We start from the raw sequence: 18687 nt of genomic DNA on the forward strand, positions 1-18687 counted from the left end.
AAAATAATTAAAAGATAAATAAAATAGCCACATCAATCAATATCACTTTAATCATTTTCTTTTTAATTTTTTTAGTTTCATGGGTGTGTGCCTAAATGTGAGGTGTTGGTCCTGTGACCAAGTAAGAGTTTCTCGTCAGGATCTCTTTTCTTCTCACGTTACAAACTCTAGCATGGAGTTTAATAGGCGACAAACAAATATAGTAACTCTTGCTCTTCCAAGCGAGATCACTTTATCAGCTAGTCCCACCGTTTATTTTGATGTTCCCAATTGTATTAACTCTCTTATTATAAATGAAATGTTATAAGCATCATTTTCCTAAAAAAATCTTTACAAAACCAGTTGTAAAAAAAATAAATTATATTTTGTTTTCAAAAATTATTTCATAATTTTCTCTTTGAATATTAAGCTTACTTTAAAATATTATATTTCAAACACAGAAATTAGCATTTATGTTTTTAACATCATTTTCCATTTTTTTTCCTTACTAATATAGTCATTTTCACTGTAAATAAGCTTTTATTTAAAATCAAATCGAGTAAATAGGCAATTTCCCCCCTGAAATTGTAAGTTTTGTCAATTACCCCTCTGAAATTAACATAACTTCAATTACCCCCCTGAAATTGCATAATGTTAATCAATTTACCCCCTCCGTCAAATTTTCTGTTAACTGTTTACGGTTATGATCAAATACCCCCCCTGAAATTTTGCACTTATGTGCAAAATGCTCCCTAAACTTAAAAATTTATATTTTTTTCCTTACCAAAAATCATACATTCAGTTCTTCAAGTAGTATATTGTACGAATTGTCATCAAAATTCTATTCACAAGAACATGAATGAATATATGCCAAAGAAATAATGGTTTTATCATGTGCATCCTTTACATTCATATTTCATATTTATCAACAAGGAGCAAAATAATTTTTTTACAAAGAAGGTAAAACTAAAAACCAAACATTAAAAAGATATCAAGCCGTTTAAATAAACCAAGAAAAGAATGCCATGGCAGCAAAAAATTGATATCTATCACATAACTTTGTAGGACAATGTGATCTACCGGCTTCATGCAGAAGATCTGTGACACAATCTATTTAACATGCTACAGCTAATAGATATGGCATTTCCTGCATTATAAAAATTATATCATTAATTAAGTTGCAAATTCACAAACCTAAGCCTTGTTTCTTCTTCCTTCTGCATATATTAACCTATGAATTTTCTTTACGGACACACAATTATCAAAGACTTGTATACTTTATGACTGCATACTCTAACATAATTACCAACTTGTGTAAAAAAAGTCTTCTATATATGTATATATTTAAAACACATGAGAGTAAGATACCTTTGATAAAGATTTATATGACCAATAGCTGCATAATCATACATTCCATAAAGATTTATATGACCAATAATTGTTAATTGTTTGTCTTTAATATCTTTTGAGTCAATGATAAAAAATAATATAAATTTTCAACTTCAGGGGGCATTTTGCACATAAGTGCAAAATTTCAGGGGGGCATTTGATCATAACCGTAAACAGTTAACAGAAAAATTTGACGGATGGGGTAAATTGATTAACGTTATGCAATTTTAGGTGGGTAATTGAAGTTTTGTTAATTTCAGGAGGTAATTGACAAAACTTACAATTTCAGGGGGGAAATTGCCTATTTACTCAAATCAAATTATTTAGTTGGTATATCATTATATCTTGATACTTAAATAGTAAATAGAATCAAACTTTATTTAGGGAATTAGTCACTTTAGTCCCTGAATGGGAAATGAGCAGTCACTTTAGTCCCTGAATGCTGAGAAATTGCAAAACAGTCCCTGAATGTAAACTCTGTTAATCAATTTCAGGGACTAAAGTGATTAACGGAGTCTACATTCAGTGACTAAATTGACTAACGGAGTCTGGAATTAGGGACTAAATTTACTAACAGGGTTTACATTCAGGAACTATTTTGCAATTTATCTGTATTCAGAAACCAAAATGACGACTCTTTTCCTATTCAGGGATTAAAGTAATTAATCTCCCAACTTTATTTACATCTTCTTTTGAAGAATAGGTTGATTAAATAATAATTTCAGCTTGCAATGGCACCACTCATGCTTTGGAGACTCAACAATCGATGTGTGTGGTCATGCATCATACTTTTTGTTTTTACCTTTTATCCGAGGAAAGTATCCAAAGTTATTTGTGGAAGGGGATCAGGTTGGTATCCAAAGTTATTTGCTGCATCAAATACATGAATTTGATATATCTTTGCATTAAATATGTTTTTAGACCCAACAAGATCACACTTTTAAAGTTTAATCCTTATAAAATTTAAATGATAAGTTTAGTCTTCCATAATATTGTAATTTATTAGAATAAGTTCTTATTTAAAAAAAATTACAAAAAAGAAACACTTTTAGTCCTTCAAATAGTTCTTATAAAATACAAACAGGGATTAAAAGTTAATAAAAATTTTTGGTTAAATATGTTTTTAGTCCTTACATTTTGTGCCTCTTTGAAGAATAGACCTTATATTTCATTAAATGTTTTCAAAATCCTCACATTTTATCTTCGTTATCAAGATTAGTCTCTGCTGTTAATTCTCTAACGGAATGCCGATGTGGCAGTTAGTGGGTCCCGATTATTTTAGGGTTAAATATATTTTTAGTCCCTACATTTAGCATGACTTTAAAGGATAGTCCTTATTATTTTAGAGATTTTAGAAACATTTATTGAAATGTAAAGACTATTTTTCAAAGTCACGCAAAATGTAAGGAGCAAAAACATATTTAACCTTAAAATAATTGGGACACTCTAACTGCCACATCAACATTTCGTTAGAAGATTAACACCCGGGACTAATTTTGATAACGGAGATAAAATATGAGGATTTTAAAAACATTTAATAAAATGTAAGAACTATTCTTCAAATGAGCTCAACATGTAATGATTAAAAAAATATTAAACCCTAAATTTTTTATATAAACCAAACTTAAAAACTTATAATTTTGTAGAGATTTAAAACATGTTTCATTTTGTTGTTAGTAAAAGAGGTGGATTTTTTTTTTTTTTAGGGAAGTAAAAGAGGTGGATGGCAACAGTTGAAAGGCAACACACTAGGTCATTTTGGCGTACGTGGCTGATGGATAGTATTAACCATTAACCCCACCCATGTGCTTCATTGATTCAAGCTCAAATGCTATGATGTGACCTAATATTGTAAACTACAGCAATTTAATTGATTGGAATAAGAGTTTGAAATTGATCTCGGTTTATTTTTTGAAATAAAAATTGATCTGGGTTGTTAATTTGAAAATTGGGTTAAACAATGTTAGTTTTTATTCTTTTTTTTTTTTGAGTTTTTTTTTTTGACAGAATATTTTTTTGAGTTAAATATACTACTTTTCATATTTGGTTTCTCCAAAAAGTATCTTCCCTCCTTGTTCCCTTTAAATTGTCTTTGGTTTCTCTAAAATTTATCTTCGTTCTTTATTTCTCTAAATTGTATGCTATCAATTTTAATCATTTTTTCAATAAAAAAGTTAAGATGAGAGGACAATGTCCTAGTTTAAGACAAGGATGACACTCGGGTTTAAAAAACGCTTACAAAGATATTTACATTTATCTTCTTTCAAAGACACCAACGAAACTTAAACTCGCGACTTTTAAGTTCAAAGTTTATCGTTTTACCATTGGACTAAGCATTTGAAAACAACTGATAGGGGCATTCACCAGACTATCTTTACCTCATAGCCAAACTTTGGACTACCATAACCCTTTTCCTTGTGAACCAGAGAGTTAATGCAAAAAAAAAAAAATTAATAGGAATTTACATTATATAATATGCAAAAATCAATGAACATTACATTACATTACATTGATGGGAATATAGAAAACAACATGTACATGTAGTTGAATGAAACAAACGAATTACGTCGATGTAAGTTGGTTTAATTGATAACAAGTTGGTTCATACTCTATAAAAATTCATGCTTAACTCCTGCTATCAATTTAAGAATCTCGTTGATGGATGATTTGTAAGTATACCTATCAACGCTTTATGAGTCTTGAAGCATAACATATTATGCTAAATCCAACTCTCATTGGTAAATTAGTCCCATTTAACTAGTTTTTCAAAATATATTTTGTAATTATTAAGAACCCGCCCATTCCCCAAAAAAAAGCTAAAATTGATGGGAATTTATAAAACAACGCGTATATTTAAGATCCTCTTCATTTTGTACAATAAATGACAATATAGTTTTAGTGTATAAATATTCAATTAATGTCATATATTATAGAAATGTGTGCATTTATATCATGTATTTACTACAAAACTATAGTAATTGACATTGTCATTTATTGTAGGAAATGTAGAGGATCTTAACTCCGCGTACATATAGTTGAATGAAACAAGAGAATTATGTCAATGCAAGTTTGTTTAGTTGATTCATATTCTATAAGAATGTATGCTCGATTCCCGCTATAAATGTAAAAACCACCTTAACGTATGATTTGTAAAGAGGAATGGTAGCAACACTCACTTTTCAACACTCTCTCTAGCACCCACTCATTTATTGGATGCAACCAATGTATGTCCCATCACTTTGCGCGAGTTCAATTTTCAAAGTGTAAATTTAAGTGTAAATCCAAAGTGATTCAAACTAATAAGAGAGTGAGTATTAGAGAATGTGTTTAAAAGAGAGTGTCGAAAGCATTACTCGATTTGTAAATATATCTATCAACCTTTTATGAATCTTCAGGCATGATCTCGTCAACCCCGAGGGATCTAAATTGCTTCTTTCTAGTTTTATAAGGGTAGTATTTTTCTATTTATTTATTGGGTCATGCTAATATGTGGAAATTTTAAGCCAAAAGAGGAAGCATTTAATTAATGCATTGATTATACAACTTTGAATGTAAATATTACCCTTTTTGGGTTATTATTTAAGCATTTAATACAAATATTATTATATTTGACTTCTTAACCAGTACCCCGGAGACACTGGTTAGCATTTCCCTTATTTATTTTCACCGTAAAAACAATTTGAAAGTGACTAGAAATGCAAGAGAGAATAAAATTGTCAATTTTGATTTTAACATAATTTCAACCAAGCCAAGCTAAAAGAGAATACACTTGTGTGCAATGAAGTCCGGATACATGATATGATACGGATACGACACTGATACGTCGATATGGGAAAATTTTAAAATTCAAGATACGATGGCCAGGATACTTTAATAAAAAATTATATTTAAACTACATATTAAAACTCCAAATACAAACTATGAACTAAAACTAAAAAGCAAAAAAATATGCGCAAAACCTAGACCAAACAGACATAGAACAACGATAAGGCACTTGCTTTCACACGACAATCAACAATAGGAGCGTCTTAGACAAACAAAAGAACACAAAATAAACAGTGGACAACAACAGAAATATAAATATAAACAATATTGATAATAAAGAAAATGATCCCAAAAAGAGAACATTGTTGCCTAGTCAATTACATATATCCCAAAAAAAATAGAAACATCATGTATCATGAGCATATCAATTTTCCACTGTCTATCCCTCGCTTATCCCCGATGTATCTGAAAAGTATCGGACAATAGTTTTTATAAAAAATAAAATTTAATTTTCGGATACTCTCTCGATATGTATCGAGGAGTATCGGGCAGGTATCAGTGCAGGATACAATGGATAACGATACGTCATCCATTTTGAAGAATATGAGCTTTCGAGTATGTGTGTGATTGATATAGCCTTGAAAAAAAAATTAAATCAATTGATTTTGTAAAAAAAAAAAGATTAAATTAGTAGATTGTATAGTAGACAATAGTATATATATTTTAACGGAAATGATAAAGTTCCCGAAAAAATTATTGCAAATTTTTCCCGACAGTTGTGGCTAGTTGATACAAAGAAAAAAAAATTGACACCACTATCTCCTTTATTCCACCAAATCTGGACTGTTCACCAATACATGCCATACACATTTGCATTCTTGAATTTTCATGACATATTCATTCACGTTCTTTAGCACTGTTCTTTAATGGTGGCATTTAATCTTCCTTTATCCTGAGAGTCACAAGAGCCACAAATCTACAACCAAATGGAAATGGGTCTTTGATATGATTGGAATAATTTTTGTGAATTCAAGTAATAATTTGAGAAAGGGAACTTGAAAATAAGGAAGAAGATAAAAGAAATGTATGCATCTACAGTAGAAACTTAATTTCAACAGATTTGTTACACGTCCATGACTATATTGCAAACATATGCTTCATTATAACATCTTTTTAGATAAAAACTATACAACACCATCAATTAATCGCAAACAACATAATATGCTTCTTCTTCATGGACCCTCTTTTTTTTTTTTTTCCTTATCTCAAAAGTTCCTCAATTTGAATCAATTTAGTAATTCCACAAAGTTCCATCGAAATTAACAGCTACAACAGAAGCAGGTGGTGACCAGTTCTGATTATTAACAAAAGATGACGGTCATGATAATAAGGTTGAAGATAAAGGTAAAAAAGATATGATGTAGATAGTCCACAATAAAAATGGGTGCACCTATTTAATCTAATGGTAAATATCACCTTTCCCATGTGAATCATGTCATGACTCATGAGTCAAACAAAGAAAAAACTACAAATACCATCTTTGAAATTTGAATAGAATCTATGGAGTCAAAATTAATTCTTAAGCACACCCAAACAAATCAAAACAAATTATATACCTCTAAAATCAACTTAAGAACATTCAAAAAGAAACCAACACAAACACTTAATCAAAGTGATAAGCAAATGGTAATATTTTATATATTACACCACCATCATCATTCTGTAAAAATACAAATTAGCTGCGGGCTACCATTTGTTTAGCCACTTTCAGCATTTCCTACCTTTCGCTTTCCTTCTCTAGTAGCATACAAATTCAAAGTACAACCTTCATTACATTAGTTATATAATATTGTATCATATCAAACCCTACCATCAATAACCAAGACAAATCAACACCTAGTCACAATTAACTTGTCATTTTCTCTCTATCCCCATCCATCTCATTCTCACCAAAAGCATCAAAAAACACCAACTAAAAACAGTAAGAAAAATTAACCTTCCTCAACCAACATTAAAAAATATATTAGCATATGATAATGTCATTGATATATTTATTAAACCCTAAAATTCTTTCCAGTGAAAGTTTGACCAAATTGCCAACTAGGAGGAGCAATGTTCCAAGATGTTGAAGATCTACGGTCACTGCTTGAAACACGAAAGGACAAAGCCTGGCCCACTAAAACCGCGTTGGATTGCCAGTTCTGACCCCAGTTTCGGCTCAGTGGCATCCACTCGGTTCGGGTTCCTTTCACGTAGGCGCGCACGATATCACCAGCACCTGCTACGTTGCTAATTAGCACCAGGTTAAAGTAACGGAATCCGTTGACGGTGAATCTTATTCCACCGCGCTTTCTGCATGGCACCCTGTGTAAATATCAACAAAATACGTCACTGTTTTTGACTTTTCACATTTTATTAACTTTTTCACTTATCTTTTTTATTTTTACACATGCTAGCTATACCCTACCATAATTAATTCCAATTTCTACTTTTTCCGTAGAGTCTATATCACTTCACTTTAATTATCCAATTTTTATATGGTTGAGTAGATATATCTACATTAAATAGAAATGACGTAGTTAAGAAAAATAAATAAATTATAAAAAATAAAATTTGTGTACGTTGACGTAGGTAATTTCACTGAAAGTGACTAAAAAAGTAAAATAAAAATGATTCCAAAAGTAAAATATGAGACACTAACATGGAAAGAATGAAAAAGAAAGGAACATATATAATTTTTTTCAAGTATATAACTTAATTTCGTCTAAACAGCTCAATGCTATATTTGTACGAACAATTTTTGTACGAAGAACAAGGAAAGAGTGAGTGATCAGTAGAAAAAAGATACTACGTGTGTAAGAGAATCCTTTACCCGAAGTAACACTACCCCACTTCATGAATCAGACACACAGATCATGTGAGAAGTGCAGAAATTTACATAGCCAAAAAGTCGAAAACACCATCACATTTGACTAGAGCAACTACATACAGAAATGAATGAAGTAACTAGGGTCAATAATATAAGCTACTTTTCTTTTTTCATTAACTGTGATGAGACTGGACTCCTACCACAACTAATTTCTTAACTATAAACATCATTTTCCAAAGAAAAGTCAATAATATATAAACTACTTTTCTTTTTCATTAATTGAGGGAGTACTATACTACTAAAAAAAATTAAGGTTAAATTATATTCCTGGTACTTTATACTATTATTTTTAGATTTTATTTTGGTCCTCTAATTTTTTTCTTTCTTTTCATTTTAGTTATTTAAGTGACAGACAAGTACTATACACTTTGTCTCTATAAATTGTTTTTGTTCTAACAGCATTATAGACTTTATTTAAAAATTGAAACAAAATGTTTTTCTTTATTAAGAGACCTAAATATTTACCACTTGTATCACAAACTTAAGACACCAAAGTAAAATAAAATAAACTTAGAGACCTAAATAACTTAAAGATAAAATGTAAAGTTTAATTCGTCTAAAATTAAAAATGAAGTTTATACCAAAAAAATAATAAAAAAATAAAGTAGTAAAAGAGTGGTTTCCAAGAGCTTAATTCAGTTGGAATAGACGCATTATTATATGCAGGGCTTGGGGTTCGAGCCCCGGAAACCCCATACATTACTTGAACAAAAAAAGGAAAGTAACTAACCTGCGGTAAGCAACAGGGACAATACCAGCACGATACTCAGCAATCTTAAGAAACATAGGCATAGCAAGATCAAAATGAGGACGAGGAGGGTTACACCAACCACCATTATCACTTGGTTGAGCAAAATTAGGAGGACAAAAGTTAGTAGCAGTAATGAAAATTGAAGGACTTCCAGAATGACACCACTCTTTGTCATTTGCACACTTTATCTCAAAACAAGCACCACAGCTTAAACCATTGTTGAACAAAGCAGTGCTTAATGCTGCTGTGTTCACTCCGTAACCTTGACTGTACAAATTTCCGTACCCACATGCTCCTCCTAAAAACACCAACACAAAAAATTAACATAAACATAGTAACATTTCATGTTTTTTTAGGTTTAATTAGGTACATTGTAATTATTTGTATGTATTTTATCCACATGTTTGTATTTACGGTGAATTTGACATAATCTCGATGTATTAGGGTTTTAAGCTATACATGTAACCCTAACTATATGTCAAAGTGATTTTGTCAAACTCACCCTCAATCCAGAAAATATGAGGGCAAAAAGGGAAATGGGTAATATGTTACATACCCATGGTGCCAGAAGCATCAGATCCACCATAGAAAGTAGCATGAGCATCTTGCCATTGACCACCAGAGTAAACACCTGGAATTCTAGCTTCAACAATGTACATTGAAATGATAATTATGAAAGCAATGTAGAGCATTTTGGGCACCATAGCTATTTCTAGTATTTTTCTTTTTCTCAAGAATGAGAAAATTATAAGTAACAAAGAACCTACCCTAGAGATTGATTGGGAGGTGAGAGTTGATTGGGCAGTGAGAGTGTGGAAGAGTGGGAGTACTTATGGAGTTGGGAAGTGCTGGTTTACAACTTGCATTGTAGGGGTCATTTTTGGAATTTTTGGAATATTTTTCTTTTAGGTCATTATTAATGCTACCCTTGTCTAAATATATTAATATTACTCATTTATTTTCAAAAAATTAAATGAAACAAAAATGGTTGTTTTCATAGCTAGATACTCTCATCTTGAACACGTGTACACCACGTTCCAATAGTTTTCAGACGTGTACTCGATTGCGCGTGGGCTCTACTACTTTTCTTGGAGAGTGCAACTAACGTTATAAACACGCGCGTGCTGCGTCAAGCACCATTTTTCAGAAATGTTTTAACTTTTTTGCGTAATTAGCTTGGAGGTGGATGGACAAAAGTGCCCTTGCAATATACTGCACATTAAGATGAGGTTAGATGACATCAGAAAGCAAAACCTGGGGATATAAGTGGGAAAAGGTGAAGGCTCCTTCGTGTTGTGACTGTGTCTTAGAGCGTAGATTATTGATACAAGAACAAGAAAGTGGGACTTAAAAAAGGGACAAAAAAAATAAAGTTAAAGGGAGAAAATGGGAAGGGTGAAAAGTTAAAATGACCTAAGATTTAAAGGGGAACTGTTTAGGGCGTGATTAGCGGGTGTAATTGGGGGAAGTGGGTGGGGCCAAACATTTTATTGGTTACAAGTAATATCAATGATAGTTTTTTTTTTTTAGGGAAGTAATATCAACGACGGTTGTATGCTCAATTTTATGATAATTTTTTAGATGATTTTTCTTTTTATTGATAAAAAACAATAGAGAGTAAAATAGAAATAAAAAGAGCATGAAAGAGTTGTTTAAAAATTATCAACTGTCATACAAATATCATTTTCCTATCATATTATAACATACAGGTGAGTGACATATTGTTAATGAGGAGTATATTTGGTCATGCATTGAGAATGATCTCAAGGTGGTATTTATAGATTTCTTGAGCTTGTGTTTTTCTAACTTGGGTCCTTATAGATTTTTTGAGCTTGTGTTTTTCTAACTTGGGTCCTAAGTAACTTAAGCCCTAAGTCAAGAAGCGGACGTGCTAGATGCTTCTAGATGCTTTGACCAAATATTTAGCCTCAGGATATGGGAAATGCGGTTTCGGTGCTAAAGTGCAGGGGGCGCGCCCTAGAAAAGGGTCAATAAGCTTTTGTAGAGGGCTAACAAGCATTTAATAGAAAATTGATGGTCCAAATAGTGATGACATGTTAAAGAGAGATAATGAAATTGGTATCTCATCGTATCAAATGTCGTTGTAATCTTTAAATGTACTTACTAGACAATCGATAAGTTTTTCTAAACTCCAAAAGAATGACAAATGGCTAGGTAAGAAAGCAATGCTTTAAAAATAAATTGTGTGTTTGGATGAGGTAATTTGGAAATTTTAAAGAATTTAAAATTCTAGGCAATTTACCTCAAAGTATTTGAATTCCCTCATAACATTACATTTCCTCAACATTACATTACATTCCTCCATCCAAACAATGGAATTCACCTCAAAGTATTTGAATTCCCCCATTGCATTACATTCCCTCAAAACATTCCACCATCCAAACACACTCTAAGTGTTATATATTCTATGAAAACACTAAAAGTTTGCTTAAATTTTGACGACAACTTAAGTTAAAGGTCTACTATGTTCTTACGGTTTAGAATGTAATTTGATTGATGTTGATTTAACAAAATTAAAAGAAAACAAACACTCATTTATCTTGTTTTTACTAATCAAAACCAATTGGATCATTGTATTAGCTAGTCATATGGACAACAGGACAAGTAATATTACGAGTCTATATTTACAACAAGTATCGTTCGTTGTTAAAATATTAAACAATTTTCAAGTATTGATACCAAACAGGACACATTTCCAACTACAAGCAGCCAAATAATAAATCTCATCACCCAACAATGTTAAAATGGTACCCAGCTGGGGGGTAGTTTGGAGATTGGTAGAGAAGCAGGAAAAATCCAACAAAACGACACAAGAGGGATTGAGAATCCAACGTGTAGGGTGGGTGGGTCCTAAGGGAGGGATTGAAAAATCAAATCAAAACTCCATTGTTTAATTAGTCTCCCATAATTATCGGTCCTTGAACCACGTAAATTGAGTCACACTAGACATTCCATATTCTAACACGAACCTTTCCCTCTCTTTCAATATGAATATCTCAAAGCTCAAACCGTAAACATGCACAACATTAATGAAGCTTCATGGTTAAAGTCAAGACTCAACACAAGCTTGTTCACACTTTTGTTTTACTACAAAATTGTGATTTACGTGTGTTCCTTCCTTCTTTCTCATATTAGCATATACGTCTAACTTTAACACTTTACCTCTTAGGGGGTGTTATTCCTTGACTTTGATCTTGATCTATGAAGCACAAACGCTCTTCATATTAGACGTATTCCGGTGAATTATACAAACTTAGGTATAAACAACATAAATGATTTACAACAACATATAGCCATGAAGGGAGTTTTCTACAAGTCGCATTACTTGAAACGCATTGCAGAAGGAACTTAATTTGTTTTATAATTTAAAAATAAATAGAAGTGAATTCTCTTGTGTTTCATAATATGCGATTTTTATATGTTTTTATATGATATTCCCTAAGGTTAGGAATTCGGCTTTCACGCATTTGAGACATAGATGGCCGTAATGCAAATTTTTGTTTTGTAAATTAAAAAACTAAGTTTGAATCTAAATTGTTTGGTTAAGATGGAACAATAGACATGGCAATGAGGCGGGATGGGGATGAGTTTTACATTCCTCGTCCCCATACCCGATTTTAATATACTTACCTGTTACCTTACCCATACCCAACGGGGATGAGAAATTGAACTCCGTCCCCGACGGATTCGGGTATCCCCGCCTCATCCCCGTCCCCGCATTGAATTATTTTTTTAATAAAAAATAGAACTTTTTTTGTAATTCCTAGAGAAATATTGTAATGCATTATCCAACAATATACTCACTTTAACGTTTGTTAGACCGATTGATTTAGCTGCTCCTTTAAATATCAATGGTAGTTTTTATAACACGGCAATTATCAAACAAAATAAAATGGCATATCAACATCAAGTAATTTTCTACATTCGGGATGAGTTTGGGTATGGGTTCGGGGTGGGTACCTATATACCTGTTACCCGTCCCATACCCGTGTTTTGAAATTGGGAAATACCCAAACGCATACCCAAATCCAGTCAAAACGGGAAAACCCATCAAATCGGGTGGGTAACCACGGATATGGGTTTGGTTGTCATGCCTAGGAACAACCATCTATCATCTATGTTTGGAATACATGATCCCATGACAGTAGGGAGCCGAATCTATTTTAATACATGAATAATTTGTATGCAATTATGCATATCTCCTTTTATAAATATTTGTACAATTTAATAAAATTTCACCTTATGAGAGTTCAATTGGAAGTAAGTAAAATCATGCCAAATAATCTAGAAAAATCATTTCACTACTTGAAATATAAGTAAGTTGGGTTTGAAGAGCTGCATCAAAACCAAAAAGAGAGAGAAAAATTGCAAATTTGGGGCCAAAACATCAAAAGATGATTGACAACATGACTTTCCTGCTTGTCTTCAAGACATTGTCATTATTCATCATTTATGTATATCTTGGAGTAGGAGAACTTTCTCAATTTGTCAAAATATCACAGGTCACATGGAATGGAAAGGAGTGAGATTTTGGTTTCTCAGCCAAACGAGGAAATCCGAAGTAAAGCTAAGTTTAACTCCAAAACAAAAGCTCCAATTTGTCATGGGGTTGGCGGAAATCACGTTCCCAAACATATATACTATATTTCGTTTGCTTTTGTACAAAATATCAGTCAAGTATACATGAAGACTATCCTTAGATTTTAGAGCACATATGTCTGAGGGTAGCTAGCACAACGAAGTTAACATGTGGTAACTCTAACAAGAAAACAAGTGTGAAATTCGTATAAATTTGTTAACGGCGAAATTTGAAATTTGTCGAGGACTCAAGTCAACATTTTCATAACAATTTGGCAAATCGACAAATCATGAACTTATCGAAATATAAAGGGCTCGGCGAAAACCACAACTTCAATGAGGAAATGGTCAACTTAAACAAAATCAATAATATCGGGAACCACAATGAATTCTCCCTATAAATAAATAGTGGGAAACATGATCATTCAACACATGGTGTATTAACACATCAATTTGACGAAGACAAGTTTAACGATGGATTGATTTTAAGCGCAAGTTCGGCTAAAAATAGTTCAATAAGGTGATTGCCACGATCGTAGTCGGTCATTGAAGTGACAATTATTTAGTTTCTTTTATCTATAAATAATAGCTCTCATAAAAGAACTAAACTTAAAAATTGAAGTCTAATCCAATTTAACTTCTAAACAGTCTATTTTCTCATCAATCTTTTTCGAGTCATTTATTTCTGCTTTTAAAATCAAAGTCTTTTTACATAATTCAAACTCTTCTATTTCAATCGTCATCTCAATTCAAGTCATTTAATTTTTAAAGCGAATTAACGTTAATTATTTTAGTCAATTTCAACCATAAAACCCAAAATCAATTCGAAGACATTTCAAAGTAACCTTGTAGAAATGTGAGTCTGCCTATATAAACTTGTTATGTCATCCACAGTTTGCACCAGGGTAATAATTTTTTTAAATAAATAATTAGAATATAGGGAGGCATGTATCATCTATCAAGGCTCATTAAGAAGCTAGCCAAACACATAACCAGACTCCAGGAGTGACCAAATATGTCAATATTGCACAGTCTAGTCACATACTTAAAGAAGACAATAATTCATTGTTAAACCTAACTACGCTATAAGCTTATTTTATACGTGCTTTATTAATTATTATAACGGCATTACCGTTGATATAAAACTATTAGTATCGTTGAGTAATGACCCCTTTGTGGGGGTGAAACGGGGTCCTAGCTAACTTGTCACAATTTGCATTGGGTTCTCTCTTTTAATAAAGATTTAGGCCTCTTTATTGTTTGCTTGTAATAATACATCAAAACTAAATTTGGGAGACATCACGCATGCAATGGCTTAAATTCATTCAAATGTGTTAATGCAACAACCATAATAAGGTTAAATCATATTGAAAAATGATAATGACTAAAGGGTAACCAAAGGTGGGTGAATCAACAAATAAAAAGAGGGTGTGCTTAGCACTAGCGTTAGGTGACTTTGGTGGTGGGGTTGTCGCATCATCTCTCCCTGCTTTCTCCCTTCAAAGACACACCAATGCCATGTGCTTCCCACGCAGGTCGTGCATGCCAAAAGAAGATCTTGTACTTACTCTAAACATTATGTTACACGTGAGCCAATTAGGTCAGTACACGTAACCCTTCATTATGCGTGCGGTTGTAAAATATGATACATGCAGGACCAGATTGGATATGAAGCTTTCATTGTGCATCTAATCACCTTTCCTTCTCCTCCAATTACTGATTTGTCTACTGATTTGTCACCCCGAACACACAATCTTTTGAAGGTGAGAAAAAACACAAGACGAAGTTGAATTGTATTGGTTTTTTCAAAAAAAAAAAAAGTGTTTAAATTGAAACAATATAAATGCAACGGTTAAAAACAAACGCAGAGAGAACAATTTATAATAGTTTCTTTGCAAACCGACAGTAGTCTAGTCCATTTGCATTTTCAAGAGATTTTACTAAAATCACAAGATTACAAATGCTCAAACACGTAAGCAAGAGACTTCAAATGTTCAATCACACAAGAAAGAGACTTCATCTGCTCAATCACAACTGAAAGAGACTTCTACAATCTAACTTAATCAAATAAAGAATGTTTGGGTTTTTAGATTTGATATGCAATCAGAGGTGTAAACAGATACATATTAGTGTGGACTCTTAAAACTTAAGAATTTCTAAGATATAAAGTTTGTAAGAAATTTTAAGTGTTTATGCGCTAAGATTTTGACAGAGTAAGGGAACTTTCAAAATATGCAGTGTTGTTGATTTGTTTAAGTCTTCAGCTCCTTATATAGAGAGAAATCTGAGAGACGTTGCAGAGGTGCCAACACATTACTTGAGTCTTTGAGAAGCTTAATCATAGACGGTGAAATGTTTCTTGATATGGTTAATGTCTTTTGAAGGTCATTTGAAATTCCTTTGCTTCAAAAGGAATTATTCGTTTCATTCCAATTGTCCTTGATGTTCTTTGTTTGTTTATGCACATGATCAGAAGAGGACAAACTGTACTATCTGAGTATGATAGCAATCTTTATTCAAAAGATGAAAAAACTTGTCAGGGTCTGCTGATGTTGATGTGGCCTTCAGAGTTTGAGTCCTTCAAAGGCTCTACTTCTTCAGAGTCCAAGTCATCAGAGTTTGAGTCCTTCAGAGTCTTATATCCTTCAGAGTCTGGTCCAGAACTTCAGTTTCTCTCAAGTTTCAATTGTTCTTAAGTGTGCTCAGAATCTTGTTCTTTCAGAACTAAAAGTTGATTCAATACATTGAAATTTAATTTTATGGTCTTGCACACTTGAACACACATTAACATATCCAATTGTTCTTTTGTACTTTGTTATCATCAAAACTTAAGAAACATTGTACAAAACTCATTTTTGGTTCAACATCTTCCTATTGACATCTTTTTGGATCTCCAATGACCTTCCCATTGCTAACCAATTCCAATCACCACTCTATCAGCCACCTTTGATTTTCAATTTGACAACTACTAACTACCATAGCATTGCCAACCACAACTTTAACCACATTCAACCATCATTCTGACCAACATCCATCACCACTCGATCCATCTTTGATCACCAATCTGACCATCATAAACTATCACTCCGACCACAACATCGACCATCACCAACAACCACTGAGACTACCACCGATCACCCCTCCGTCCACCTCCGATCACTAGTTTGACTATCAACGACTACCACTCTAACAACAACTTGTTACAACCACCAACAACGACTTTGACCACTACTTGGACCAACGAAAACCACCATTCTTACCACTACCTGTCACCATCACTCTAACTACCATCAGTCACTACCATTGACTAGCATTATTAGACCACTGTTAATCACCACTTTCACCACCACCGATCATGTGTCTGCTAACAAACACGACTTTCAACCACTATTATTAACATTATTTTTAAATAAACACATTATATTGTGATATTTTAATTCCTTTCCAAACCTAATGTTGTGAATTTTTTAGATTAAGATATGTTTCTAATAATATTTATTTTTATGTTTGAAATTGATTTTGGTTTTTGGAAATTTCATAAATCAAAATTGAAACTAGTTTTGATTTTTGAAATTTTTAAAACTCGAAACGGAGATTGGTTAATCTGGCATTATTTTATGAGAAGAAAAATGTGAGAGTTAGTTTGAAGTAGAACGATGAATGAAAAGATTTAGTTAACATGACAGAGAAATCCTCACTTACGAATGTTGTTATTGTAAGAAAGAAGAGATTGCAAGAGAGAAAGCAAACACAAAGGGATCTGAGAGAGTAAAAGTAAGTGATCAATTGAGCAGTGTAGGGATGTGGTAGTGCTACTACGTTACAGTTATGCATTCATGTTACAGGGCTTGATATAACAGTAAGATATTGGACAACATTACATATCCTTATTTACTTTTGGTTTACTAGTTTTGATAATTAGGGCTGGTTTGTATGGTTAACTGTTGTTTGTTTCAATAGTAATGTTATTCTTTGGTTAATGATCTGTCCGGCAAGGATGGATGGTGGCAACGGTAACATCACGGTGCTTCGGTGCGGTGGTGATGCAATTTCACGGTGGGACGAAAGGTGTCTGCATGCATCTTAGCACTCCGACAATCAAGTCACTATGAGAAATGAGAGGAGTGTGTAAGAAAGTGTGGGAAAGTGAATCATACTTTGAGGGTGAAGCAAGGTCGCCCTTATACAGACGTGCGTGAGGGATAACCGTCTCTGTGTGATGGGGCACCTTATCCGGGTCCGTGGAGGGACACGTGTACGGTGCTAGATGCGCAGGGACGTGTTGCAGTGAAACAAGGCGCACTATGTTATTATCGTCCTTTAGACGATGCACTTTAAGTCGATGGACGTTTAATCCACATGTCATCATGGAATTAACCTTATGGCAACGCGTATAAAAAAAAAAACATACATGTATAGCAATTAATGAATATTTTAGAATGTTGTTTTAACTTTTAATAACCAATATATAATCTAAAAAAATTGAAAGATTTTAGGAATGATGAGATGAGAATTGAGAAATACAGTACCAGGTTGTTTTACAGTTACATGGACAAGGTAACCTTTGGAAATGAGAACTTAACAAGATAAGATGCTACAAACCCTCGAGCCTCGGTTACACACTTTCTTATTCTTATTAACACACTCACTTGTTTCCATTATCACTTCTTTTTCTCTCAAAAAACCTCATGGGAACAAACAAGTATCTGAAGTTTGAACCCACGCAAAACTTTTCACTCGTCTGTTTAACTTACCTAATAATATTTAGGAAAGTTCGACACACACATGTTCGCAAAGTTGTCAAACTCGAGTATTTTCCGTAAACTCGTTTTGTCTATGTGGAACGACTCATAAATTCAACTTGTACGAGTTTACCTAATATATTTTTTTTGGTAGATAGACGAAATGGCAAAGCCATTATAAACTCACACATACAAGTGGAGGTGCCGGAGTTCAAACCCCAATCATGGCGTCCGGCCTAACAATTTTGGCATTTTACCAGTTGATTTAGGACTTGCAAACAGTTTACCTAATATTAAAATTAATATATATGCACACGACATTATACCTATATACTATCATAAATGCATCGATAATTCAAAATTTCTACTTAATTATCAAACAAAAATATATCAAATCAACATAATAAAGTGTCTTACTCATAAGGTTGTTTCAAACTACATAAACTATCCCACCAAATCATAAAAATACAAGTTCCTAAAGTTGTTAAACCTTAAAACAAATCCAAAATCAAGAGATAAATAAATGAAATTGC

The 18687-nt window shown here is 32.7% G+C and overlaps 1 protein-coding gene across 1 annotated transcript; it reads right to left on the minus strand.

The window, feature by feature from the left end:
- Positions 1-6806: 6806 nt before the first annotated feature.
- On the minus strand, positions 6807-9616 carry LOC146930664 (expansin-A4-like). Its single transcript, XM_085702132.1, has 3 exons — positions 9370-9616; positions 8793-9111; positions 6807-7497 (listed from the first exon to the last, which is right to left on the minus strand). Exons 1-3 carry the CDS (start codon positions 9515-9517, stop codon positions 7188-7190), a joined length of 777 nt encoding a protein of 258 aa, XP_085558258.1. The 5' UTR covers positions 9518-9616; the 3' UTR covers positions 6807-7187.
- Between the last annotated feature and the right edge of the window lie 9071 nt (positions 9617-18687).

Source organism: Medicago sativa, chromosome 4 (genome assembly GCF_051527215.1).
Source record: "Medicago sativa cultivar Bolivia chromosome 4, Bolivia_mono, whole genome shotgun sequence".
Taxonomy (NCBI): domain Eukaryota; kingdom Viridiplantae; phylum Streptophyta; class Magnoliopsida; order Fabales; family Fabaceae; genus Medicago; species Medicago sativa.

What these genes read in the sequence shown, in the direction of transcription:
- LOC146930664 (XM_085702132.1), bottom strand. Translation starts at nt 9,517, where the DNA reads ATGGTGCCCAAAATGCTCTACATTGCTTTCATAATTATCATTTCAATG. An exon ending in TGATGCTTCTGGCACCATGG is followed by an intron (nt 9,112 to 9,369) that starts GTATGTAACATA and finishes TGGTGTTTTTAG; the next exon opens with GAGGAGCATGTGGGTACGGA. An exon ending in GTCCCTGTTGCTTACCGCAG is followed by an intron (nt 7,498 to 8,792) that starts GTTAGTTACTTT and finishes ATATTTACACAG; the next exon opens with GGTGCCATGCAGAAAGCGCG.